The sequence below is a fragment of the Mesoplodon mirus genome (assembly GCF_964341445.2).
Source record: "Mesoplodon mirus genome assembly, chromosome: 1".
Lineage (NCBI taxonomy): Eukaryota > Metazoa > Chordata > Mammalia > Artiodactyla > Ziphiidae > Mesoplodon > Mesoplodon mirus.
The window spans coordinates 7719136-7747072 of record NC_138976.1 but is presented as its reverse complement, the minus strand read 5'-3'; the positions used below and the strand labels follow the sequence as shown (position 1 = coordinate 7747072).

General features: G+C 54.1%; 2 protein-coding genes across 7 annotated transcripts in view; one reads left to right on the top strand and one right to left on the bottom strand.

Moving 5' to 3' along the window:
• Nucleotides 1-48: 48 nt before the first annotated feature.
• CIZ1 (CDKN1A interacting zinc finger protein 1) lies at nt 49-16976 on the bottom strand. Of its 3 annotated transcripts, none has more exons than XM_082614714.1 (17): nt 16861-16976; nt 16047-16140; nt 15683-15798; nt 14090-14161; nt 12006-12232; nt 9529-9622; nt 9240-9348; nt 8093-8739; nt 7723-7832; nt 6896-7093; nt 6012-6136; nt 3581-3668; nt 3023-3136; nt 2676-2825; nt 1109-1178; nt 765-886; nt 49-395 (listed from the first exon to the last, which is right to left on the bottom strand). In XM_082614714.1, exons 2-17 carry the CDS (start codon nt 16133-16135, stop codon nt 180-182), a joined length of 2547 nt encoding a protein of 848 aa, XP_082470840.1. In that variant the 5' UTR covers nt 16136-16140; nt 16861-16976; the 3' UTR covers nt 49-179. The 3 variants fall into 3 exon arrangements, with proteins under 3 accessions (XP_082470840.1, XP_082470839.1, XP_082470838.1); XM_082614713.1 differs by having other exon boundaries at nt 9529-9607; nt 16861-16967; XM_082614712.1 differs by having other exon boundaries at nt 16701-16920.
• An 8836-nt stretch (nt 16977-25812) lies between these two features.
• Nucleotides 25813-27937, top strand: part of DNM1 (dynamin 1) — a 45985-nt gene continuing 43860 nt past the window's right edge. For all 4 annotated transcript variants that reach the window (XM_082614796.1, XM_082614799.1, XM_082614797.1 and 1 more), the window contains exon 1: nt 25813-26025. In XM_082614796.1, coding sequence (XP_082470922.1) covers nt 25865-26025 — 161 coding nt within the window. In that variant the 5' untranslated portion in view covers nt 25813-25864. The remainder of the gene's footprint in view (nt 26026-27937) is intronic.

Below are 27937 nucleotides of genomic sequence, written 5' to 3'. Positions count from 1 at the left end.
TGGGTGCCCCCTTTCCCTGTCCACCCAGACGGAAGTGCTGCTGGGGACTATACAGCCAAACTACCTTCTTTTATTGGATTTTGAGTAAAAACACCAACCATGTCACAGTCTCCACACAGACTCCTAAAAAGCGTAGCAGATCTAGACCCAGACGGGGCAGCTGTGGGCCGCCCCCTCCATCAGGTTTTGAGGCGGCTTGAGCGCCGGGGTAGTGGGTGCTGAGCGGGTTGGGCTGTCACCTTGCTGGGGGTTTTGGTTGTGTCCTGGGTGCTGGACTGCGTGGGTATGCGGCTGCCGGAGGTGAACAGAGCAGTCAGGGCGTTCCGGGCGTTGATTGCACACTGGCGGCTCAGGGGCCTGGTGGTGGGGCTGGGGTTCTTGGCCTTCTTATATTTCTGGACACAGAGAGTGCAGGTGAGGCCAGGCTTCCTCCCCACCTGGTGTGCTCCTGGCCACAGGCTGTTTCCCCAGCCCAGGTGAGACAGCGTCAGACATGCTGTGTGACCCTGTGTGATGTGCTCAGCCCCTCTGGGCCAGGGCTCTAGAGCTAACAGCCCAGCCCTCAGCACCCACCAGAACAACTGCAGAAAGACATTGGCCCCAACGTGGCTCTGATTCCCTTTGTGGGCAGAGCCTCTCACTGGGGGCTGTACCCAGGGGCTGAGGCCAAGCACAGGAGGGAGGTGGCCACTGGCTGTCCCCGTCAGCTAGGACACAGTCTGACTCCCTGGGCAGGGCAGAGCCGGGCAGGGGGCCTGACTCACCTGCAGGTTCTCAAAGTGGGCCAGGGACTTGCAGTGGGAGAGCTGCGCCCCTGAGTTGCTGTGGTAGAATTTGTGGCAGATGCGGCAGATGTAGCCCATCACGGGCACCAGGAAGTCCACACCTGTGGGACAGCAGGGTCTGTGCACTCACATGCCTCACCAGCCAGGTGTCCCCCCTTCTCTAGAGGCCCATTTGCCACCCCCCCACCCTCCAGATGGGAAAAGAAAAGAGGACGAGGGGACAGGCTGCCTGGCCAGGATGCTGCGGCTGGGATCTGGGGGGTCGCCTGGAGGCAACCTGAGGGCCACAACTCCTGCAGGTGGGGTCAGGGCTGGGGTCTTACCGTATGCCGTGTTGGGGCTGTAGGTCTCCGAGCCTTTCCACTCCTCTATGGATATATCTCTGGATCTCACCTGGAAACACACGGGTGTGGGCCTCCATTGGTTCCGGCTTCCCCTAGCCTCCTCCTAAACGCAGGCGGGGGCTGGAACCCACCCACGCTCTTCAGTCAAGGAGCCCACCCTTGATTTCCAGGAGGTTGTGGGTGGCATGCTCTGAGCCTTTGCACATGCTGATCCTGCCCCCCGAGTGCCTTTCCCGATCTATACTTTCCAGGTTCAGCTCAATCAGCCCCCTCCTCCAGGAAGCCCTCCTGCTCCCACACTGGCCATAATCCATGCCAGGTATGCCCAACACATCACACGTGTCATTTCGCTGAATCCTCATCACAACTTTCTATGGTTTGCCCATTTTACATAAGAGGAAACTGAGGCCCAGGCACATTCACTCACTTGCCCAGGGTCATACAGCAGGTTTATGGAGGTGCAGGGTAGTGAGCCCTGGTGAGCCTCCAGCCCTGGTTACACTCTGCCGTGAGCTCCCCGCCAGCTCCCTAATGCTGCAGCGACCACAGTCTTAGGGGGTAGGTTTCAAGTGATCAAGGATCCCTTGTCTCACTGGCTGGACATGAGCCCCTTCCAGACAAGGCCATGCCTAGCAGTGCCTTGCAAACAAATCTGGCTTTTAAGAGTAACGACCACCCCCTGGGCTGTGACCCTTCCTTACAGTCTGAGTTGGGATTATTCTAAGCAGAGGAACAGGCTTATGGAGGCCAACGGGCTTGCCTAGGGTCATGCCACTGCTGAACGCTGAGTAGCAAAGCTGGCATCTCCCCCAACCTGCTTAGGGCTGGAGGCCACCCACGCAACCTTCCATCCACAGCCCCGCTATGCACCACCCCCTTTGGCTGCCCCCTCACCACCCTGGACTGGAACAGACAAGCTCTGTGAGGACAGGGGCCAGGACTTCATCCCCAAGTACCCCTGGTATCCAGCACCAGGGCCTAGCCCAGAATAGATGCTCTGGAAACACTTGGATGCTCTGGAAAATCTCCTCCAGCTCCTCGCTCATGGGAAGCAGCAGAGCTGGGGTATTTTGAGCACGGGCTCTGCAGTCTCGCCTCCTGGCATCCAAGTGGGTGAGATTCTGCCAGGAAAGTGCTTGGTACACGCATGGCACATAGTAAGTGCTCAAAAAATGTTGACTGCTCTCGCCATCCTCCTCCTCATCATCTTTCACTGACTTTTCCTGTATGCACCACATAGCTCCCCTCTCCATGCCTTTATGATGCTGTTCTCTTGCCCTAGGATGCCCTTTCTCTTCCACAAGTAAAAACTGCAGCCAGGCTTTGAAGACCTTGCATATTTCACCTGCCACCCTACAGGCGTCATGATGTATATTTACATATCGTCATATTGAATAGAGTTCCTATTGATACTAAATCGTGGCAGGCCTTAGTGCCCAAAGATGCCAGCACAGTGCCTCCTGGCCCCTGGGAGGTGGGGTGAGGTCTCTCCTGGACTGGGAGTCCAGCCTCCAGCCTCCGTTCCACACCACCTCCCCCCAAGCACCTGCTTGCAGAATTCCTCCTCAACCTCGATCTCTTCTTCATCATCGTCGTCCTCCTCCTCTTCTTCATCGCCCTCAAAGCAGCCCACGGCGTCCACCGTGATGAAGTGGTCCTCATCTTGGCTGGCAATCTCCTTCTCGAGCATCTTCAGCTTCCCAGGGAGTGGGTGAAGGCTCAAGTCAGCTCTGGGCAGCCAGGGTGTGACCCCCATCCTCCCCACACCCCGGAGAACTCCAGTCCCTCCGGACCTGCTATGAATTTGGACTGGAATACACCTCAATTTGCTGTGTGGCCTTGGCCAAGACTCTACTTCTCTGGGCCCATGTCCTCTGAGGGAGCTGGGGTTACCTCCTTGGCTTTGTCCTTATGCCCCTGGGACTTCACATGTTCCACAAACTTGCGGGGGGTCTTGAAGTAGCGGTTGCAAACAGTGCAGAAAGGCCGCAGGGATTGTTTGGCGATCTGGGGACAGGAAGGCAGGCCAAGTGGGCGGCAGGCAGCATCCCCAGGTGCAGCCAGGCAGGGCCCAGCCTTGCCTCCCACTTGCAGGCCCACCACTTCTGTAATCAGCTGGCTGTGCTTCACAGAACACAGGCAAACACATCCCGTCCCTGTGCTATAAGGAAGGATGACAGATGGTACCAGGGACAGGACCGTCGGAAGACAGGGAGAGAGGGCAGGCACCTGAGGACCCCACGAGCCCCAAGGCTGAATGCAGGGTGAGATGGTGCCTTGCCCACATTGGACAGATGGGGAAACTGAAGCCCAAAGAGGAAACATGACTGACTCGTCATGAGTTACGGCCACGCAGTGACAAAGGCTGACGTTTACTTTCTGCTCCCACCCTGGGCTCCCTCCTCCCCAGCCCTGGGCTTGGGCGCCTTCGCAGCAGGTGGGCCCTCAAACCTTGTGGTCCTGCGTCCTCCGGTGCTGGATCAGGTCCCCCATGTAGTAGAGCTGGCAGGTGTTGCACCAGCGCCTGGGTGGAGGCTCTCTGAATGATGACAATCAAAACAAGTACAGCGTGACACCACACTCTTGTTGGAAAGACAGCAGCTCGTCCAGACGCTCCATAAACGGAATGCAATTCCAACAGAATCGTGTTTTTGGAAACTTAACAAAATGGTCCTGAGGCTCATCTGGAAGAATACTTAAATAGGAATAAGAGAGAAAACTTGGGGGGAAATGAGATTTAGAAGCATCTGGGATACCAGGAGGCCACCAGGACGGTGGCAGAACTGAGGATATCTGGCCTTGAGATCTCTTATCCTTCAGTTTAGATGCCCTCTCTTCCCCAGAGCTGTTCTTGCCCCTCCCCCCATTTCTGGACCCGTCCCAATCCCAGTTAGCCAGGCCCCCCGTCTGGGACCCCAAAGTGCAGCTGCTACAGCATTTTCCACGATGGATTGGGAGGACCTGATCCCTTCTCTGCCCCCACAGGACTGCGAGCTCTGGGAAGCCAGGACACCACCCCAGCATCCCCGGGGCCTGGCATGGGATCAGCCCAGAGTTTCTGACTGTGTCAGAAGGACACACAGCCTATCGGAAGGACTGCCATGTTCTGTACAGGGCCAAGTCAAGATTCAAGGGCAGACATCATCAGAAGACAGTGTAATCAGAATCCCCTCCACCTGAAGCTTGTTTATAGCTTGGGCTACATCCCTGCAGTTTTCTTCTGTCACAAGATCTTTTTTAATTAATTAATTAATTAGTTTGTTTCTTTAATTTTTTCGGCTGTGTTGGGTCTTCGTTGCTGCATGCGGGCTTTCTCTAGGTGTGGCGAGCAGGGGCTACTCTTCGTTGCAGTGCGCGGGCTTCTCATTGCGGTGGCTTCTCTCGTTGCGAAGCATGGGCTCTAGGCACGCGGGCTTCAGTAGTTGTGGCACGTGGGCTCAGTAGTTGTGGCGCACGGGCTTAGTTGCTCTGCGACATGTGGGATCTTCCCAGGCCAGGGCTCAAACCTGTGTTCCTTGCATTGGCAGGCAGATTCTTAACCACTGCGCCACCAGGGAAGCCCAAGATCTATTTTTATATTGAATATAATCAAACTCATTCTGCAAATGCTATTTTGGATCCTGTTCTAACTTGACATTGCATCACACATATGTTTCCACATTATCAGAAATTCCCTAGAATTAGTTCTACCACCAAGAACTAATTCCCTAGAATTAGTTCTACCACCAAGTGGATAAGACGTAAACTGATCTGACTAATCCCCTAGTTTTGGATAGATCATTTCCAACTAAATTTTTTCACCGTTGCATTAACTCTGCAAGGAACAACTCTGTGAGTCACCTTTCTCCTGTCTTTATGATGATTTGGCCTAAGTATAGCTCCTAGATCAGCAAGCAAAGGGAGCCTTAAGGCTGGAGAACATCCTACAAAGCCACAGGGAAGCTCTTCTCTTAGTGAGAACTGGCTAACAGAGACACAGAAGCCTTCGGAGAGAGTGCTCCCCGTCACGCAGGAGATGCAAGCTGAAGCTACCCGAGGGCCCTTCCTGTCCCCTCACCCCATGCAGGGAGCTTCCAGCTGTGACCCTCTATAAATGCTCATGGCACAGTCCCCGACCGTTGACCCAAGGCCTATCTAGCCTCTGAAAGGGTCTGATTTGGCCTCCACAGGACTTGTTTCATCTTGTTTTAATTCTGAACTAGCTGTTAACATTTTGAAATCGGGAGATTCACATACAAATCTAGGTTTCTAGATGCCTCTGAAAAACCAGGAGGTCTGGAGCTGAGTGGCAGCTGTCCTGTGAGACACAGCCCATATCCCCCAGGGTGTCCTGAGCCAGCACCATCCTGTTTCTTTCACTGATGATGCCTCCCAGCCCCTGCAGGCCTCAGTGATTGCCCACAGAGCACCCCAAGAGCCAGTCCCAGACTCTGGGAGGGCTGACATTTCTGATGGACCAAGCCCCCATGACAAAGAAAGGGGGTGACCCAGGGAAGCTCTAACCTCAAGCCACAAGATGAGCAGATCCTGACCTTCAGGCCCCTGTGGTTGGGGTCAGCACATATGCCAGGGGAGCAGGGGTCTGTGCCACAACCCACTTCCCTCCCACATAGATGGTCACACTGTTCCTGCCTGGATGTAACCTTAAGAGACTGTCTAGCTCATGAGTTCTTGCATTACATCCCTCGTGAGGCCATTTTATAGATAAGGAAAACTGAGGTCCAAGGCCACACAGTTAGTGGTGTGACGAGGTGTCTCGGGGAGGGCAATGCTTAACCCAAAGGCAGACCTTGTGGATGGTAGATTCAGGGTCCCTCTCTGCTGGGGCTGGCTTGCGAGACTGCCTACCCCCCCTACAGTGGCTCTGAGATCCCCCACTCACTCATCCTCTTGCTCCAGGACGTCCCGGGGCACAGGCAGCAGGGACAGGAGGCAGGCTTGGCTCATGTGCTGGATCTCTCCGAGCCGCTGCTGGTGCTGGGCCCCCGACATGTGGTCCTGGAACTCCTGCAGCAGGCGGGAGGGAGGAAGGGGCGTGAGGAGTGAGCCCCAGAACGGTGGGCAAGAGTGGGGCCCAGGGAAGAGGCCTCCAACCTTAGCTTCATGGTCACCCCGCCTCCGCTGGGAGGCCGTTTCTCTTACAACCCTGTGTGGGCCAAAGGATGGTGAACGGAGGCACGGAGTGAGCACACGACAGCCAGAGTCTCTGCTCCCCCGGAGACTGAGCGCCTCCAAGGTGAGGAGCCGTCTGATCAAATTCCAGGTCCCCGTGACTCCGCTCAGGGGAGGCACAGAGGGACGAAGGTAACAATAGCGATAGTAATAATCATACCAGTATGATGGTGTTATCAACGCGGCACTCGCTCTGGGCCGGGCCTGGGGCTTATGACTTCAGTGTCAAGTTGCTGAATCCCCAGAACTTCCCAGTGAGGTGGGTTCTTTTTTTTTTTTTTTCTAGAGGTGGGTTCTAAATGTTTCCTCCTCTGACACATGCGGAAACCGAGGCACAAAGGGTGGAATTCACCTTCCGAAACCCACACGGCCAGTCAGGGCTGATTTGAACCAGGTCCACCCAACTCTAAAATCCTGCCCCCTTGGCTGGTCAGGAAATGTTTTGTGAGCAAATGTACAGCTGCGGGGGGTGGGGCTTGAGGGCCCACGTGGCCACAGAGGCAGCCGTGGGAAGGGCAGGCTAGGCATCACATACAGACCCCAAACCCTCCGCCCGCCCACGTGACCTCCCCATCCACCCGCTGGGGGCGGTACCTGCTGGCTGCTGCAGCCGGCCTTGCAGATGTAGCAGAAGAACTGAAGGGCCTGCTTAGAGGGCGTGCTGGCCGCCGCAGGGGTGGCAGAGGTAGAGTCGCCGGACCAGGGCCCAGGTGTGAGGGGCACGGTGCTGAAGGCCCGGCTGTCACTGCTCTGCAGGATGGTGACCTTCAGGGAGCCCCCGGCACCCCACACCTGCACCGGAAGCAGGAGCGGAGCTACCACCAGCTGGGCGCTTACAGTGGGCCAGCCCCGTGCTGAACATCTAGGAGCCCTCCTGACAGCCCACTTTACAAGTGGGGAGACTGAGGCTCTGAGCTGTTAGGTGATTGCCCAAGCTCGCTCAGCCAGGAAGCACCACAGTCAGGATTCAAACCCAGGTCCACCTCACTCTAAAGTCTACCCACCCCACCCCTCACATGACAGATGGAGATGCATGAAGAAGGGAGGGGGTGTGGCCAGAAGGCAGGGCTGGGCCCCCGAGCCCCAGGCACAGGCTTCCATGCTGCGCCCTCTCCGCTGGAGCAATGTTACCTGTGGGGGGCTCTGGGGGCTCTAGTTTCGGGGCGAGCCGGCTGGAAGGGACCCTTATCACTAAAAGTACCTCCAGATCATCAGAGCAAAGGCATGTGAAGGCACCACATGAGAGTCTGCTGAACCACTGCCACTGAACCACTGTCAGACCCAGTCTGGTCCGCCCACGAACCCAGGTGGAGGGCTGCTGTCCCGTTTCACAGGAGGGGAAACTCGAGGGGGCGCTGAAGCAGAGGGAGGCCCTCCCACCACTGGGGCACCGCGTGGCCCTCATCAGCATCTCTACCCACCCCCAGCATCTCTCTTGCTCTTTTTTCACATTCTCCCACATCCAGGCCACTGGTCAACTCTTCCTGGTTCTCCTGGGCGCCCACTGGCTCCGGCGAGGCCTCCTCCAGGCCTGAAATGACAGACGTGCTCTGCTTCCCCAGGGTCCCTCTCCCACCTGGGCCCTGAGGGACCCAGGCCCAAGAGCCGCCTTCTCTGCCCACATCCAGGACCTTGAAGCCTCCAGCGCAGATGGCCCCGAACCCTAGATCCAGGCCCACCCCTCAGTCCCAGGCAGCACCCAGTCAGGGTTGGACAGTGCCAGGGTAGGACTGAAGGGTTCAGGCAGAGCTGTCCCATCACCAGGCCGGCTGGGAGCCACTGCTCACTTACCTGCTCCAGCTTCCACTGTATCGGGTGGCGTCTCCTGCACTGCAGAGTGAACCGGAACTGGGGCTTTCTCCAGTGCCGGCACCGACACCTGTGGCTGAGTCTGAGGCTGTCTCTGGTTTGGCTCCAGTGGCTGCACTGGCAACTGCACTGGAGGTTGCTCCAGTGGCAGCTCCAGCGGCTGGGCCCTCGGCTGCGCTTCTGTCTGGACCTGTGGATACGTCTGCGTCTGTGCCTGCTTCTGCGGCAGTGGCTGCTTCTGCAGCTGTGGCTGCACCTGCCTTGGGGACTGTGAATGTGCCTGTGGCTGCACCTGTTTCTGCGGCTCTACCTCCTTCTGCAGCTGCAGCTGCTCCTGTTGCGGTACTAAGTGCTCTGGAGAGGTTTGTGTCTGTGCCTGCTTCTGCAGCTTTGGCTGCACCTGGGCCTTCAATGGTAGCATCTGTGGCTGAGTCTGTGGCTGAGTCTGTGGCTGCACCTGGGCTTGGATCTGCAGAACTCGTGGCTGAAATCGTGGCATCACTCGAGCTTCCAGTGGCTCAGGCAGCAGCTCGGTCGTCTGTGTCTGCTTTGGTGCCATCACCCGGGCCTGTGGCTGGACCTTTGCCTGCAGCTGCCCTGGGGTCCCCTTCTCTGTGGGCTCCTCTGAGCTAGGAAGGATCAAAAGAAGATCAAATTCAATTGGCCCCAGGGGCTCCCAAGAAAGGCCATGACCTAGGCTCCAGTACTAGCTATGCCACGTACAAAGCTAGGGATTTGGACAAGCCCCCTCGGCTCTCTGGGTCCCAGTTTCACCTAAATAAATTGGATCACTTGCTCCCACCTCCCACAACTTGCTAATATGTATCCGAGGTCCTGTAAGCCTGCCTACCCTCTGCCCACACTCTGAGGTTCCAGGTTCACATCTTCACCCCTCCAAGCTGGCCACCTCACCTGCCTCCAGGTGGTTCAGTCACAGTGAAGATGCCAGAGTCCGTCTGGCTGAGGGCCTTCCCAGGTAAGGTGAAGAATTAGGTTTGACATTCCTCCAAGCCAGAAACTGAGGCCCTTTCCTTGAAGGATCTCACCCCACCTACCCCCTACCCTCTGCCTTTGCAGGAATCAGGGTACAGGGTACCTGGGCCCTGGGCAGGTTTTCAGCATCAGTTACCTCTTTGACCTTTTAGCTGGTGGCTCAGACACCACACAAGACTCAGGCTCAGGTGCTGCAGTGCGTTTCTCTTCAGTGATGCCATCTGGGCAGTGGGGAGATTCTTGGTCTGGAATGGAGGGCAAGTGAATGACTGCCGTGCTGGATATAGCACGTACGAGCTCCAGGAGATGGGGCCTGGGCTCACCCCCCCACCCACCCTGCAAGACCCCTGCCTCCATGACCACCCCTGCACCCCACTGCCCTAACCCGCGTCCCCTCTAAAGGGCCAGCAACCTCCCTCTCTCACCTTCAGGTGTGTCTGTTCGAGGCTCTGCGGCGTCCTCAGACCCCTCTGGGGGGTCCGACTTGTCCTCCACAGGCATCGTCTGAGAAGAAGAATCCTGCTTCCTTTCAGAAACCATTTATGATACCTGCCAACCACCCCAGTAAATACTTCCTTGCCCAAGAGCGGCTGCAACACATCCCCCAAGGGATGACGGGGCCTGGCCCCAGAGAAGATCCTAAACACCCCAGGAATTCTGTCCAGGGGGTTCCATCTAGCTGCCTGCCGGTTAAGTAAATGCAGGTTTGGGGGATGCAATGCCTTCACGTGGTCCACGGTGCTGCCTCCTGATTCCCCACCCCATTCTCCACAAAGCAGCCAGAAGGATCCTTCTCTCTCTCTCTCTCTTTTTTTTTTGTTGGTCATGCCGCTTGGCTTGCGGGATCTTAGCTCCCGGACCAGGGATCAAACCCAGGCCACGGCAGTGAAAGCGCTGGACCACCAGGGAATTCCTGAGGGACCCTTCTCAAACCTGATCATGTCTCTCATCTCTGTCAGGCTGCAACCCTCCCATGATTTCCCGTAGCCCTGGATGACTCCTTCCTTACCCCAAGCCTGAAACTACCCACCCGCCCCACCCCCCTGCACAATCTGGCCCCTACCCCATGCCCACCCCTCCAGCCTCAGCTCTCCCCACGCTCCCCCTCCCCTTCTCTAGGTCCACACTGGCCTTCTCTGTTTCCCCAAAGCCCCAGGCCTTCGCCCAGAGCCTCAAAGTCACTTCTTGCAGGAAGCCTTCCTAACCCATAGTACAGGCCCCCAGGGGCCCCAGGCTTCCTTTATGTGGCATTTTTCATAGTCATAATTCATTGGCTGGAGCATTATTTGCATTAAGGTCTCACCACTACCACCACCCCCTCCCCAGCCCAAGATCTCCAGGAGAGCATCTCCAGATGCCTTCTCTGCACCAGTGAGTCCTCCGCAGGACTTAACAGATATTTGTGAAATGAACACACAGCTCCACATGGTTCCAGAGCACCCCAGGAAGCCTCAGGAATCCACATGCAGCTTCCCTCCCTCCTACTAAGCCCGAGGAACCAGGGATGAGTGGAAACATGCACCACATCAGGACTCCACACCCTTCAGAAACTACCCAGCTCTCACTCTGCACGACACGGGCACTGGCCTGTGAGTCAGGAGGGCTGGACTCTGGGTCTGTCGTGACAGTTGTGCAGTCCAGGGCAACCTCCACCCCACTGCCTCGGTTTTCCCATATGTAAAATGGGGGCAAGGAGGTAAACACTAGGCCAGATTGTGTTAGGGCAAGCCCGACCGTAAAGTCAGAGGCCGCCTGGACCCCTCTCTGGAGGGAAATGCCTCACCTCCAGATGTGGGCTGGCGCCAGAGCAGCCAGAAAAGGAGGGTGTTCCACCCCTCCACCGCCGGATGCTCTCAGGAGTGTGGTGTGTGTGAGGAGCTGCCAGGATGTTCGGGGACAGGACAGACTCAGGCGGGATATTATTCCCTTTGAAAATCTCTCGGAGTCTTCCTGCTTTTGTCAGGGAAAGGCCTGTAGAGGCTCAGAACCTTCAGCTGGCAACAGTGTAGAGTTTCGGATTTTATAACATTGTTTTACCCCCAATCACTTTTCTTTTACTTCTATGTATGGCAATTAATTTAGCTTTTTTTTTTTAAATTTCAGACAGTGATATAATGTTTCCTTTTTAACTAAATGTAACAGAGAAGCAGCTACTTCATTTAAAGCTGTGCTATCCCAGACAGTAGCTACTAGCCACATGTGTCTGGCTTTTGAGCCCTGGAAACGCTGGAAGCCGAACTGAGACGTAAGCATAAAATATACACCGGAATTTAAAGACTTAGTACAAATAAATAAATAAATAAATAAATAAGGAATGTAAAATGCCGTGTTCATTTTTTATATTGATTACAGGTTGAAATGATAATTTTTAAAATATATTAAGTTGAATAAAATATGCGAGTAAAATTAATTTCACCTTTTTTTTTTACTTTTTTACTGTGATTACTAGAAAATTTTAAATTACATGTATGGCTCACATTTTATTTCCACTGGGCAGAGCTGATTTAAAGAAAATTGGTAGACTACACCTAAAATGAATACAATGTTATATGTCAGTTACATATCAGTTTTTTCAAAAAGAGAGAAATATTAATAAATAATATTAGTAATATTAGTAAATAATATAAATAGTAATTAAAAAGGGAATAAATAATAGTACTGGTGGTGTTTGGATATAGTAAAAATCACATCGGGGTTCAGGAATATTTAAAGTTTGGGAAACACTAAGCAAGTCTAACTCCTGCCCCCTTCCCCATTTTACAGATGAGGAAACTGACGTACAAAGAGGGGTATGACCTGCCCAAAGGCCAGTGTGAGCCAGAGAGGGCAGAGCTGGGTTGATTCCCCAGATACACCCTCTCCCATTCCCATCCTTGCCTGCTCCAGTCCAGATACCACTCACCTTGCGACTGGGGGTTGTAGAGGAGGTCCGGGCCTGTTTCTGGGTATTCCGCCCTGAAAGGTTGAGCTGGGAGGGGTTTATGGGGACCCCAACAGGAGGAGGGCCCAGCAGGGACTGCCGAGTGGCCTGGGGAAAGAATTGCTGTAGATTTGGGGTGGCCAGCTGAGGGGGTGTGAGGCTGGGAGCTGTCAGGTTTGGGGTTGCCAGGTTGTAGCCACGGAGGTTACCTGTGTGTGAAGAGAGGGGAGAAGAGGGATTACAACTGTGGTTGGGTGGTAGAGGCTAGGGTCAGGGGTCAGTCCCCCAAAGCATCATCACAGTTAACTTCCAAGGGGACCCTCCCCACCCAAGGGCAGCCAGAGGGGAGAGATGAGAGCCGAAGACGCAGTCCCACCTGGAGCACTGGTGGAGAGGGGGCTTTAGGGCTAGCGTTTTCTGCTCCAGCTGGGTAGGGAAGGGGGCCTTTTCCCACCCCAAATGCCTCCCTGGTCAGTGGCTTAAGCACCCCCAGCAACTCCGCTCACCCTCAGGCATGCTTTAGTGTACACCTTAAGGTATGTGAAAGATTCAGCACAGGACCCAAAGGGAGAACCAGCAAGATGACTATGACTGGTCCCTGGAATAATAAGATACTCTCCTACCAGTAGCAGCTACCCTTCATCAAAAGTTTCCTGGGAAGCAGGCACTTGCTAAGCACTTCCTATGCATGGCCTCAGTCACCCCGCCCAGCCACCATCAGAGTAAGTACTATCCTCTCGACTGGTGACAAAATAGAGACACAAAGCGAAGGAGTGGCTTGTCCAGGGTCTCTGGGAGCGGCACTGCTGTCCACAGCCGGCTACCAGAGAGGATTCTGGGCGTCCTCCCGACTCCTCCCTCTCTTTACCCTCCCCCATCCAAGCCAACACCAAATTCTATTAGCACTGACTCCTACTGCTCTTCGCAGTCTAGCCTGACCCCCCTTCAAATCTCCACTCCTACTACCCCCCTTCCTCCAAAGCCACTTCATCCCCTGTGTGAATTTCAGCCACGGTTTTTGCACGGGATAGCAGCAAACAGTGATCTTTCAAAAACCACATTCTGACTTCGCCCCTCCCCCTGCCTAAACCCTTCCATAGCTCCCTGATACTCAGGAATGAAGCCCATTCCTCACCGTGCAAGGTCCAGTCCTGCGCTCCTCCCCGACCTTCTTTCTCGCAATTCTCCACACACACGTGCCCACTTTATTCCAGCTACATGCTCCCATGCATCCCTCAAACAAGCCTGGCCTCTGCCTGCCTCTGGGCCTTTGCACGTGCTGTTTCTTCTGTCTGGACTGTTCTACATCCCAATCATCCTTCATTCCTCCCTTTAGGTGATTCTCCTTTGGGAGACCCTCTCTGTATCCCCAGAGGCCCCAGCTTCCCTGTTCTAGGACCACCTGCACAATTTCCTTGTCTGCTTCCCATTGCCCACCACCTAACCACCCTGCGAACTCCTTAAGGGCAGGTACGTCATCTGACTCAGAGGTCCAGCACTGGGAATTGTGTGACCCAATAAAGGACAGTTTAAATCCCTGACCCAGTGCTGGGATGGGAGGCACAGGGCTTAAGGGCATGCATGGGTCAGATGTGCTGGGAGAACTGGTTCAAATGCAGACTCCATAGTACAAGATCTGTGACCTTGAGCAAATCAGTTTCTCCTTCTTAGCCTCAGTTCCCTCATCTGTAAAATGGGGATAGTAATAGTGCTTGACTCACAATGTTTTATGAAGATTCAATGAGATATACAAGTGTGCCTGGTATTTACTAAGGGTTTAATTAACATTAACTTAAAACAAATACATATACACATATGTGCAGAGAGAACGCTAACCAGCTCTTAAAGACAGTAAGATAAAAGGTGGTACACTCTAAAAGAAAAATAGACAAAGCACATGGACAAGTCACAAAAAGAATTACAAATGTTTAACAGACAAATATAAAATATTCAACCGCACTAGCACTCCAAGAAATGTAAACTAAAACATTAATGATATAGCTTTTGCCAAGCAAATTAGTAGATTAGATGTATATATACATATATATATATAAAGAGTATAATACCCAATGTTGCCATGGGCATGGTGAGACCGGCACTGTCATACGTGGCTGGTGGCATTGCAAACTGGTCCAGTCCTTTGGGAAAGCAATTTGGCAATACTTATCAAGGGCCATAAAATATCCATCCCCCCTGACCCAGTCATTCTACTTTTGGGAATCCATTCTAAGAGAATATTCTCAAACATGATATTCATTCCATTATTTAAAGCAAAAAAAAAAAAAAAGAAAAAAAGAAAAGAAAAGAAGTAGAAGAAAACAGCTGAGAAAGTTTAGGGACACAAGGGCACACACCTCCAGTAGAATATTAAACAGCTGTTCAAAAACAATCTTTACAGAGACTTTCAAATCATTTGGTAAATGATCATGCCACTATATTCAGTGAAAAAGAAACAAGATACAGCCTTTCACTTATATCAGTAACCACAGTCATACACAAGTCCCCAAGTCTGTGCCTAGAAAAAAAGGGGAGGAAATACACCAACATTTTAAAGGGTGGTTTTTTCTTTAGGAGTGAATCTGCATATGACAATTTGGGTTTTCTTATACTCCTCTAAAAATATTTCTTTCACTCTTCTTTGGAGAGTATGACTTTTAAAATGAGTAAGAAAAAGTGAAAATATATATATACATTGTGGGTCCCTGTGGGTGGTTTTACCTCTCTACCCATCCATCTATCATTTATAAGCCAGCTCTCAGGACCATCCACACCCATGTGGCCCCAGGAGGGCTGAAGAGTGATGACCATCACATCTTCTGACCTGACTGCATACCCTGCTGGGAGGCAGGATAGCCTGGTGTCTCAGAACACAGCTCTGTAGTAAGACCACTAATCAACACCTGGGCCTCAGTTTCTTCATCTGTAAAATGGGATCATGAGTGTATCTCCCCTTAGGGTTGTCAGCAGAGTCAAGGAATCGGGTTCGTCAGGGCCTCAGCACACTGCCCAGCCCTGAGGAACCAGCCAGCAAGCCACAGCTACCGTGCGGGAGAGGCTGGGTCTGAAGATGGGCTGGCCCCACGTCTCTGGACCCCTGGATTACTCCCGCAGGGGCTAAGGTATCAGGAGCAGCTTCTTGTAAGGAAGAGATGAAAGACTGCTTTCCACATGGGGAAACTCAGGTAAGGACACAGGCTTAACGCAGAGGGCTAGAGACACCCACTCAGAGACCCAGGGGGTCAGGAGGCCCAGGTCTCTGTCTAGCTCAGCCACTGCTGATGCTATGTGACCCAGGGCAAATGACTTCCCTTCTCTGGACCTCGGCATCCTCATCTGTCAAACAGGATGCAGAGGAGGGCGGTCAAAATAGATCTTGCTATCCATCATATCATCTAATCTGAATGTCAGCAAACTGTGCTGAGTAGCACCCACAGAGCTAACACCATGGCCAGGGGTACACCTCTGTGATCAGACAGACCTGCATTCAGCTGAGCAACTTAGGGACTTCCACCTCCTGGAGCCTCAGTGTCCTCATCTGTGAACCAGGACGCTGACACAGCTCCCTCTCAGGGTTACTGTGTGGATTTGATGAGATTCAGTGCCGTGGGGCTGCTGGGATCTCCCGCTAAGATGGAGCGAGACAGGGCCCGCAGTCATACCTTGCAACTGCTGCAGAAGCAAAGCTCTCTGAAGCACAGAGGCGTTGAGGAGGGAGGCTGAGTTGGTGCCCTGGAGATTCAGGAGCTGCTGCTGTGGCTGCTGCTGGGGGAGCCCCCTGTGTGTTGAGAGCGGTGTCAGAGGGCTCTGGGGAGAGTCAAACCCTCCCTCTTCCCTGAGACCCCTCACCTCCATTCTCTGCCCCCCTCTACTGCAGACAGAGCATCCCCTTAGGGTGGGAACTGACGACCTCCAGGACCCAGACATCTCTCAGGGCATCTCTCAGGATGCCCCTGAGAGAAAGGGCTGGGAGGAGGCCTCCAAGGCATGGGTCAGAGCCGCCCACCCCTCCAGTGGGGAGCTTACCTGCTGACGGCCATGGGCAGTGGGGCCTGCGGTGGGGGCTGCTGGAGCAGCTGCTGGAGCTGCAGCAACTGCTGCTGCTGGTTGAACATGGCGGCTGCGGGAAGGGAGGGGGTCAGGCCGGGTCCCCGTCGCCCACCCCCGGCCCGCGGCCCCCACACGCTGCCGACCGGGCTTCACAGCTACCCTCCCGGTCCTGCCCAGAGCGTGCCACGCGTGCGCCCCATCCTCTCCATACACCTCCAATTCCACCAGCAGCAGAGTTCAACCACCCTCCCGCCAATTTCCCCCAAATCTTCCCAATAGTCTCTCCTCCAAATGCCCAACCGCACCCTCCATCCCTCCGACTCCCTCCGCTCCGCAGCTCCAGGACGAGCGTCCGACACAAATACACCTCCCACCCCACCCTTCAGCCTTTCTCTGCGCCAATCACGTAGCGAAGCCAGCCCCTGTCCACTCACACCCCTCTGATACTCCCACCCTGTCCCTTGTGCACATGTTCTGTCAATAACGTCAGCGCCGCCCCACCCCCACCTTTCCCTTTCTTCCACGAACAAAGTAGGAGGAAGGCTTCCCTCCACCCTAATCCCCCCCATTCCGCTGACCCCTTCCTCTACAGACAAAGCCAGCACCGCACGTCAAAGCCGGTGTCCCCACCTGCCAACGAAGCCCTCGGCCTCCATTCAAGTGGCCCCTAAGGCTTCCGCCGTCCCCCCAGCCGCGCTCGGCCCGCGCACTTGGCCTCCCAGCGCGGCTTTGGCCGCAGGAACCACACAGCCTCCTCCCCGCACCCCCTCCGCAGTCGCGTAGCCCCCACCGTGGGGGGCGGGCGGGCCGCGCGCTCCGGATCGCGGCTCCCGGGGGTCCCCGCAGCTCCCGGGGTCCCCGCGGCTCCGTAACGGCCTGTCCGCTCCGAAGGCCAGTCTGCGGGGCGGGGCAGGGCAGCGCCCTCTGGGGGACGGGAGGTCCGGGTGCCCACGGCCGCGCCGCGAGATCCCGCCCCGTGCACCCTTCGCGCCGCAGGGGCGGCACCTGCTCGCCCAGCTGCTGGGCGGCGGTGGGAGTGGTTCCGAGCTGCTAGGGGACCCTGGGCAGCGCAGACCCTCTGCCCCGCGTCCTCCGCCTCGGTAAGGGGCGGCTCTGGGCCCCAGGTCCGTCTGTCGCCCAGAGGGGTCTCTCGTCTGGCAGGGACATCGCGGGCGACTTTGAGGAGGGCCATCCCCAGCAGACCTTGCCGCGGCCGCCACTGTCCCGCGATCCGGAGACCCCGCGCGGGGCTGGGGTGGGAGGGGGCGTGCAGCCGCCGGCTGTACATTCGGGGACCGAGACCCAGCGAGAGGACGACCGGCACAACGGGGCAGAAGAATTAGCCCTGGAAGGGGTGGGGAGATCGGTTTGAAAGTGTTTTTTGTTTGTTTGTTTGTTTGCTTCTCCGGTTTGGCTGGGGAGCGGGTGAGGAGGGCAGAGTTTAATGGTAAAAAACGGCGCTCATCCTGTCCCTGAACGGTCCTGCCCGCAAGGACCCTTTAATTTCGACTCTGTCCCGCGTCCCGGTGCACCTCTCCTCGGACCCCACACAAGCACTGAGGCAAACAATCCGCAGTTAGTAAGAGCAATCCCCTTTGCTTTTTCTGTTGCTCAGAACCGACCACAGCTGTAACAGCCCTAGGCAATGCGCTCACTTTGCATTAGGCGCCGACTGTGTGCCACACGGCGCACAGTGGCGCTAGGGACGCGCAGACCTAAGGTCGGCCCAGAGGAGACCCGAGTGTCCACCAGTTACTGCAGTCATGTGACTGCAGTCATGTGACTTTAGCGCTGCCCTAAAGCTAGGGACCGGCTCTACTACAGCCCCAGGTGGCAGCACAGGTGCCTAACTCTGCCTGGACTTAGAGGCGCGAACGCGGCTTGGAGTGGCCGGAGGGCGGGGCGGGGTCGGGCTCAGGGGACTTTGCGCCTTTGAGTGGAAGGGAAGCCCGGACAATGCGGGCTTTGAAGGCGGGCCTGAAGAGTTGGGCTTTACCCATGAAGGGCAGGGAGTGCTAGGGAAGAGTGTGACCGCATCATATCTGCCCAGATTAGATCACTCGGCTCTGGTGAGAACCAAGACAGAGGCAATGGGAACGGAGGGGTGGGTTGAGTCAAGATCGCCTAAGCTTGCAACCAGTAGATCTGGGTGCTAGCCTTGGAGAGGCCCGGTGTTGAATTGGGGCTCCACTGCCTTCTGGCTAGGCGACCTGGCTGATGCAGGAGTCCTCTCTGAGCCTGTTTCTTCGTCTGTAAAATGAATACCCCCTCCCGGGGTTTTTGTGTGTGTGTGTCTGTCTGTGTGTGTGTGTCTGTGTGTGATATTACATAATGTTTAGCACTGGCACCTGGCACAGGGGAGCTTAGCAAATTGCCAAAGTAAAAAAAAAAAAAAAAAAAAAAACCAACTAAAAATAATGCTCATGCTGGTGAAGGTAGGGAAGGCAGCGGTGGCTTCCTGTGCTAATTCATCTTTCTGGAAAGCAATCTGAAAATTCTCTATCAAGACTCTTGAACGTGTTCTGACCCTTGACCTGGTCCCCACTTGTAGGAATCTAGCCCAAGAAAATAATCAGAAACAAACCTTTTAAAAGACAGCAGGGGGCTTCCCTGGTGGCTCAGTGGTTGAGAGTCCGCCTGCCGATGCAGGGGACATGGGTTTGTTCCCCAGTCCGGGAAGATCCCACATGCCGTGGAGCGGCCGGGCCCGTGAGCCATGGCCGCTGAGCCTGCGCGTCTGGAGCCTGTGCTCCGCAACGGGAGAGGCCACGACAGTGAGAGGCCTGCAAGCCGCAAAAAAAAAAAAAAAAAAAAAAAAAGACAGCAGGTTTTGGGCTTCCCTGGTGGCACAGTGGTTAAGAATCCACCTGCCAATGCAGGGACACAGGGTTGAGCCCTGGTCCGGGAAGATACCACATGCCACAAAGCAACTAAGCCCATGTGCCACAACTACTGAGCCTGTGCTCTAGAGCCCGCGAGCCACAACTGCTGAGCCCATGTGCCACAGCTACTGAGGCTGCACACCTAGAGCCCGTGCTCCGCGACAAGAGAAGCCACTGCAATGAAGAGCCCATGCACCGCGACAAAGAATAGCCTCTGCTTGCCGCAAGTAGAGAAAGCCCACGCACGTGCAGCAACAAAGACCCAACGCAGCCAAAAATAAATAAATTTATTTTTTAAAAAGACAGCAGGTTTCTGTGATAACCTATATGAGAAAAGCATCTAGAAAAGAATGAATATATGTATATGTATAATTGAATCACTTTGCTGTATACCTGAAACTAACACAACATTATAAATCAACTATACTCCAATAAAATTAAAGTATACTTTTTTTAAAAAGCCAGCAGGTCGCTCACAGAAACATTACTTATAATAGCTGTCTGGAAAATAATCAACCTGGAGAACAGCTAAATAAATCATGGTGTCTGCCTCTTAAGGAATAGCACACAGCCTTCAGAAAGTATGTCTTCAAAGGATATTTAAACACTCATGATATGATATGAATTGAACTCAGTAGGTTACAAAAGTGCATACACATTATGACCCCAATTTTGGAAAGAATAAATGTGTGTAGTGGGCTCATGGGTGGGAGGCTGGGGGGCATTCACTTTCTCTCCTTTTTTACTAATTTGCTGTGACCATTTGGATGACTTTATCATGGGGAGGGAGTGGACTTTTTTTTTTAATGTATATGACCTTGTGCTGCCTCCTTGAAGACCAGACTAGATTGCGGATGGAAATGCTCTGAGGACACTGGTTGGGGCTAGACTCATGTTAATTGCTTTTAATCAGTCCCTTACAGGCAAAGCCCCCCAATGAAGTATGTTCAGAGGGAGAAGAGAGGCCCCATCTCTCTGCCCAAATGAAGTCTGACGATGTAGCATCACCTGGAGGCTTCATTCCTGCCTCCACTTTGAGATGCACCTTTATCATGAAATGGACTCATACTCATGTGGCTCTATGTCCAGACCTATTTGATCAGGAATCTACTTGTCTTTTCCCATGATGATATCACATAGTGTGATTGTTATAGTTTTGGAATATATTTTAATACCTAACAACACGAGCCCATGATACTGTTTTTTTTTTAGATTTCTTGCCAATTCCCAATCATGTAAATTTTGGGGGGTAAGTTACAGAATGATTTTTGTCAAAACTTCTCCCTCCCCCACCCATGCCAAAATCCCATCAGAATTTCGACTGGTGTTGCATGAAATGTGTTTAAGTTGGAGAAACACAGCCAACTTTATCCCAAGTTTTTCAGTTTAAGAATGAGGTAAACATCTCCATCTATTCAAGCACTGCGTTATGTTATGGTTTTGCAGGCTTCTTGATCTAGCATCTGCGCAGTTTCTATAGTGGCTATTGTCGCTATTTTCCCAGTACACTTTGTAACCAGCTATTGATTATGGTGTCCTTATCCTGTAACCTGCTACTTCCTCCTCTTATTTCTGCCCTCAGTAATGTCATGTGCCCTTTGACAGTAGAAAGCAGCTGCTGAGTTGTCCCCATGTCCTTGGGACACCAGCTCAGAGCCCTGTACATCATGGTTGCTTGGGGAAGGTTGATTAATGAGCAAACAAATGAACGAATGACTCCAGGATGCAGTTTCCTGCTTCCATCCTCGGGTTGGTGTTCATCACAGCAGCTCTTCCCTTCTTGACATCTATGTCCATCATCGCACAGCAGCAAGTCCCATCAAGGCACCCAGCACAGCACACCAATGCAGGCTCACAGAGTATGCCCACAACCAGACGCCCAGCTCAGAAACCCCAGGAATAGTCCATGCTTAGCGACAGCTCCCGGACAGACTAGAGCAGAGAAAAATATAAGGCCATATGGTTATCATGTGGCCTCACCAGTAACTGTCATCCACCTGTGCCTTTACCTATTATTAAGCAGGGTGAGGGGAACAGAGAACAGAGGTGGGAGTGGCACGGTGGGCACAGCCTTGTTCCTGCCCCTACCTTCCAGAGCGACCTGGGGCAGGACCTCTCCCGACTTAGGATCTGGCCATCTCTGCTGGACAGGACTGGCTTATGTGTACTAGGGTCTCCCCACCGCTTACCAGGTTCAGTGGCTGCCTTCTGTCCCCAAAGGAACTAAATTCCCCTTACAATGTTCCCCCCTCCTCTCACTCGTCACCAGGCCGATCCCTGTCCAGTCTTCCCAGCTCAGTTCAAACATCGCCTCTTCAGGAGGCCTTTCCTGATTGCCAGATATACCTTCAAAGCCCTCTGTCCACATGGGGAGTAATTGGGTAATCTGGGGCCCCCTGGGGCCTGGGATTTCCACAAGCTGAGCCATCCAGGGATAGAGCTGGCCCCCAATCCAGACCTAGCTCTGTTTCTCCCCCACAAATCCTGGCATGTTTATGATCCCTTATCCTTCCCACCAAGAGGTGACATGCTTTGCTACCTTCATGAGGCTGAAGTTTCTTCAGACAGTACAATGGTAATGATGTTTATAATTAGAGTAATCGTAGTTCTAATGATTCACTGTTTTAGGCACAGTTTTCATGTTTTACCTGAATTATTACATCACTGAATCCTCCTCACACAACCCTATGAGTTAGGTAATAGTCTTATCCCCTTTTACAGATGCAGAAACTGAGGGCCAGGGAGGTGAACTGACTTGCCCAAGGTCATTGGGTTAGACAGTGGTAGGGGTGGGATTTGAACAGCAGGTAATCTAGCTTTGGAGCTGCGCCCTTGATCCTCAGCATACAAGGGATCTAGGCTTATGTTGTTGTTCCAGGCTTATGGGGAGCTCCTCATTGTAAGATGGGGCAGTGCACGCACAGATGCCTGGACCATCGGTGCCTCAAAGCCCCTGGGAAATCTTGGTGCCCATCCTCCAGCCACACAGAGGAGGGTACCCTGTGTGCCCCAGCCTGGCCCAGATGCTTCTTCAGCAGTGACCTTGCCCCAGACACGGCCAGGTGTCTTGGCTTCATGCACCTGGTCTGCTTAGTTTGTCTTCTTCTCACAGTGGATCCGCATTCTAGCAGGACAAGTCCTGCATCTTATTAACCTCTCATCCCGCTATGTCTTGCTTGAGGTCTGGCATGAAGTGGCCACTGATTAATACCTGCTGAAGAATAAATGAATGAATGAATCCAAAGGGCCAGACCCTGAGCAGACTTAGTGACTAAATATAATGGCTTGACCCAGGAACTATAGGGTCAAGGCTGCACAATAAGGCCATTGCACAATTTAATACAATCAGCATTTATTGAGCACTTGCTGTATGCCCAACAAAAACCCCATCAGAAGGGACTAGGGTTTTATTTCATGTGCATTAAAAGTGTATAGGTTGCGGGCTTCCCTGGTGGCGCAGTGGTTGAGGGTCCGCCTGCCGATGCAGGGGACACGGGTTCGTGCCCTGGTCCGGGAGGATCTTACATGCCGCGGAGCGGCTGGACCCGTGAGCCATGGCCGCTGAGCCTGCGCATCCAGAGCCTGTGCTCCGCAACGGGAGAGGCCACAGCAGTGAGAGGCCCGCGTACCACACACACACACACACACAAAAAAAGTGTATACATAGAAGCCCTGGGTCTCACCTACCTCCAATTCACATCTTCACTCCATCACTTTCTGGCTTTGTGACCTCAGCCACAGTCCTCTTTGTGCCTCAGTTGCCTCATCTGTCAAGGGGAACTAATAAGAACTTCTCCCTCCTGAGGGTTGAATCTCTCAGCACAGTAACCTGGCCCAGGGGGAAATGCCCAGTGAGTGTTCCTGCTACTGATCTGCAAGCATAGCTGGTGGTTACAGCTTCAGGGGCTCCAGAGAGAATTTTCCCTCGTTTGCGCTCAAAGTAGAGGGTCAAAGCCATTTCTAAGACTCTCATTTAACTCATTGGCCTTCTGGACCCCCAAATTCACAGCACCCGGGAGAACCATCTGCAGTATCCCTCCTTCGGTCCTCACCAAGCCCTGTGGGAACAAGGACAGGGTAGACTTCGGGTTCGTTTCCTTTCTGATTCCATACCTTTGCTTATGCTGATTCCTCTGCCCAGAACATCAGCACTTCTCTATTCACACTCCCCTCCAAGTGACATTTTATCCATCCATTCTTCAAGCCCAGCACAGTCATTTCTAGCAGACCAGGGAACAAAACCAGAGCACTGCCAAACAGTGGGAAACTATGCAGCCGTGAACAAGGAATGTGACCAAACTGTTCTTACGCTGAAAGACGTCAAAGACATACTGTTGCTAAAAAAAGCAAGTTGCATATAATAATATGTATTAGAGCTCCAACTTTGATGTGCACCGGAGTCTCCAGGGGCCCTTGGTTCTTGCTGAATGCAGGTTGTGATCCAGCAGGTCATGAGTGAAGCCTGAGAGTCTGCATTTCTGACAAACTCGGGGTGATGCCCAGGCTGCTGGTCTGGCATGGGTGGTACAGCAGTACAGGATTTACAGTATGATCCCATTTCTATAAAAACAAAATGAATATATATATGGGATAAGCCAGAGAATAAACTCTAAGCTGTAAGGAGTGGTTATTTCTGGGTGGGAGAATGACCAGAAGCTTTCAAACACTGTGTAAAGTCTGATTTTTACAATAAGTTTCCCTATTGTAATTAGGAAAAACAACCCAACCATGATGGTGCTCTTCTAGGCGGACATCTGTAACCTGCACCCTCTTTCCAAATTAACGGCTCCAATTCAGGCTTCAGCTCTGCCCTCTCTGGCTCTCAGAGCATAATAATGGGCTGGCTTGGAGCAGCTGCACAGGACGTGCGTTGTGTTTGACTGATGCTCCAGCTATCTGGAGGGCTGTGATCATCATCAGCAGTTTAATAAGGGTCTCCTAAGTGCCAGACCAGGGCCATGCCCTTCGCAGGCATTCCCACATTGGATAACTGAGGCTCAAAGATGTGCAGGGACCTGGATCACACAGCTCGTCTGAGACCCAGGCCCAGCTCCTGGGATGGTATCTGCTTATTCCCCTCTGCTTGCCTGGAAAATTCCTCCCCTAGATGTCCACATGAGTTGCTCCCTCACTTCCTTCAGGCCTCTGCTCAAATTTTTACCTTACCAGAGTCCTCCTCTGACCACTCTATACAATATAGCAACACTACCCCTCCTCCAACTTCCCCAGCTTTCTTGTTTTCCAAAGCACTCATCACCATCTGACAGTCATATTTATTGGCTTATTTGTGCTTTGTCCTTCTTTTTCCACTAGACTATAAGCCACATGTGGGTAAGGGCTTTATCCTTTTTTTTTTTTTTTTTTGCGGTATGCGGGCCTCTCACTGTTGTGGCCTCTCCCGTTGCGGAGCACAGGCTCCGGACGCACAGGCTCAGCGGCCATGGCTCACAGGCCTAGCCGCTCCGCGGCATGTGGGATCTTCCCAGACCAGGGCACAAACCCGTGTCCCCTGCATTGGCAGGCAGACTCTCAACCACTGCACCACCAGGGAAGCCCTGGCTTTATCCATTTTGCTCATTGCTTTATCACTGGGGTCTAGCATAGTTCCTGGCTTAATGAATATGCATTAAATGGGTGAATGCACAACAGCCTCCAATTCACAGGCCACTGATCTCCCAGCAGTGTCCCCACTCTGTTCACAGACAGAGTGACCTGCTGATCCCCAGTGGCACAGGGTAGGCTGGCCTTTCTTTCCAGCCTTGTGGGGAGTCCACATTAGGTTCCTTAAATGCAGAGGTGGATGTCTAGGCCTGGGGCCCCATGGTCTCTCCATGTGAAAAGGATAAACAGGGTGGGGTTGTAGAAGTCCTGGATTCAAATCCCACTGTTTTACCACCACCCTGATGGTTTGGGGAAAAGACTGTCACAGGAAGTCCCAACTGTCCCAAGAAGGCCCTTCCAAGTGTCAGGGCCTTTGTACTTGCTGTTCATTTGGCCTGGCTGGCTCCTTCTCAACATTTAGGTCTTTTCTCAAATGTCATCTCCTCAGAGAACACCCCTAACCTCCCAGGCTAAAGAGGACTCTGCACCCACACAGGTACCTCTCTTCACACCCCATATTTATTTCTCCCATCACTATTAGTATAACTATTTTCACTTTTACTGTTTCATTTATCTGTTTATTCATTTACTGTCTGTCTCCACTGTAAGATCTATGAGGGAAGATCTTGTTCTTGTTCTTGTTTACTGTTGTATCTCCAACTGTCTGTCTTGTTTACTGTTGTATCTCCAGTGCCTAGAACAGGGTCTGTCTTATAGTAGGTGTTCAGTAAATATTTGTTGAATTAATGTTCTATATCTTCTCCTTCTAGAAACAGGGAAACTGAGGCCCAAAGGCGGAAAGGGAAATGCCAGAGATAAATTAGTCACAACCTAGAGTAGAAGGCAGTGAGGGCAAGTGGAACTGAAGGTCAGGAGACTATGACCTTGGAGGAGGCCCATGTCTCCAAGCCTCAGTTTCCTCATCTGTACGATGGAGTGAGGCAGTCATGACCACTATCCGAGGGGCCTGGTACTAACGGTACCTAGTACCTAGGAGACCTTGACCATTTCCAGGAATGATATCTGCGGTGCAGCATCGGCGTCTCCACCAGACACAGCTCGAGCGCCCCAAAATCCGCAGAAGGAGAAAACTACAGTCCCCATAGTGCCACGGGCAGCGCCTGCGCATGACTGCCGGCCTGGAGGGCTGCGGGCGCCCTCTAGCGGCACTCTGGCACAGCGCTCCGCTCCGATCCCCGAGGGGAGGGGGGCCCGCGGCGCAGGCAGTCTGAGCGCGCGGCTGCAGCGGCGGAGCCAAAGCCGGGAGCCCAAGCGGCCGCCGGATCGCAGCCCGCGGGGCCAGCCGCAACCATGGGCAACCGTGGCATGGAGGATCTAATCCCGCTGGTCAACCGGCTGCAGGATGCCTTCTCCGCCATCGGCCAGAACGCGGACCTCGACCTGCCGCAGATCGCCGTGGTGGGCGGCCAGAGCGCCGGCAAGAGCTCGGTGCTCGAGAATTTCGTAGGCAGGTAGGAGCGGCGCGCCCCTGAACTCGGACTCTCCCCCGCCCGGGTCCTCCGGGCCTCGCCACCCGGCCCCGACGGCAGACCCTGGCGCTGCACCGCGGAAGGCGCGCCCCCCGCCTCCAGCCAGAAGGAGGCGGCCCACCCCCTCCACGAGAGCCCCTCAGGGGCGCAGCGCCCCCGGCTTGTCCGCAAACGTCAAGCCAGCGGCCACGGGATCACGCCCCCCTCCTCCGCCCCATCCTTTGGGGAAGACAGCGATACCCTGGCAAAGGGCTGTCCCCCCAACCCCCCTTGGGTACTGAGGGGCCTGCATTACTCAGCTCCTCCCTTCGGCTCTGGGGGTCTCTTGAGGCGGGCAGCATCCCTGGGGCAGTGCCCCCAACCCCAGGCCCTACGGAGGACAGCTCCCTCCTCTCATGGGAATTCCCGGACCGTGGCAGGGGAACCCCCCCCCACCATAGCCCCTGGGAGAGGAGATAGCCCCGTGGGCATCGGAGAGCAGACGCAGCCTCCCCCCGTCACACACACACCTCTGCGGCTCCAGCCGCCATCCGTGCGCAGCGCGGAAGAGGGGGGCGGCGCGGGTTGCAGGATGAGGAAGAGGACGGGGTGGGGGAGAAACTGCTTCTGATCCTTTACTGAGCAGCCGGCCCCTCGCCCCGCCGCCGCCCCTGGGTGGGGGCACCTGTCAATGTCGTCCTCCCCTTGGCCTGGCAGAGGGATTGTAATGGAGGGAGAAGGCGGCGGAGGGCAGAGATGACTAAGACAGGGAGGCAGGATGGCGGGGAGGGGGGAGCCATTTGCACAACCTAATCCCCCTCCTGTCTCTGATCCCACGAGGCGCTGGGAGGGCCGGGTGGCAAGGAGTCGGGGGCAACCACAAAGACAAAGGGTGTCCTGGGTTTAGGGAGGCAGGCAGGGTCGTGACCCCCACCCCAGGGTCCCCCAAGAAAGGGGAGGCGGAGATGGCTTTTTCGGGTGCTGAGGAGGAGAGAGAGAGGATGGCGCTCTCGGCCCGGTGCTGGAGACCGAGTGGGGGCTGGGCAGACTGATGGGGGGCGGGAGAATTGACACTGACTGGCCCACTGTGTCATCTCCCTCCCTCGCCTTCTTCAGAAACCCTAGCTTTGTGCCAATGACCTTCATGGCTAAAGAAGCGAACGACATGTGGGAGAGGGAGGCAGGTAGAGGCTTCTGCCCTCAGAGGGACAGCAATTCCGGGCCAGACATCCTGGGTCCAAGCCAGCTTCTGCTGTGAAACCTCAGGCGAGTCACTGCCCTCTCAGAGCCTCAGTTTCCCAATCTCTAATATGGACAGTTGGACCGGGTGGTTGTTCCTGCCCCACAAATGACCTGGGAAGCCCAGTGTCAACCCCAGGGATGAGAGGGAAGGATCCTGCCTGGAGCTATGAATCTGGGGTTGGGGGAGTGGCGGCCAGACCCATCTGGTCAGCAGAGGGGGACGCCGTCTGTCTCCCAGGGACGGGCTCCCAAAGAACTCCCCTCCTAGTCACGTGACCGCCCAGAGCAGCAGAGGCACAGGCAAGAGACACACAGATGGTCCCCCTCCCTATGCCTGGCTGTCAGAGTGAGGGGGTGGGAGGACCCTGAAGACAATAAAGCCCCGGGGTCTTCGTGCTTTATATAGCGCTGGTGGACATCCAGAACTTTCCAGTATACAAACTTTAGGCCTGCCTTTCATCCATTGGACATCTGCTGAATGCCTGCTCTGTGCCTGCTGCATGCTCTGGGCAGGGGGCACAGAGGGGAAGGTGACCTCAGCTCCCACCTGCTGGGCCCTTCCCATGTGCCCCATGCCATTCAATATGGGATGGGTCACAACAGCCCCATGAGGCAGGTACAGTGATGCCCATCCTGCAGGTGAGGAAACTGAGACACTGAGGTTAGAGGCCAT

Coding starts and splice junctions, on each gene's coding strand:
- CIZ1 (XM_082614714.1), bottom strand. CDS start 16,135: ATGTTCAACCAGCAGCAGCAGTTGCTGCAGCTCCAGCAGCTGCTCCAG. Junction 7,833..8,092: donor TACAGTGGAAGCTGGAGCAG/GTAAGTGAGCAG, acceptor CTGTCATTTCAG/GCCTGGAGGAGGCCTCGCCG. Junction 3,137..3,580: donor GGAGGACGCAGGACCACAAG/GTTTGAGGGCCC, acceptor TCCTGTCCCCAG/ATCGCCAAACAATCCCTGCG.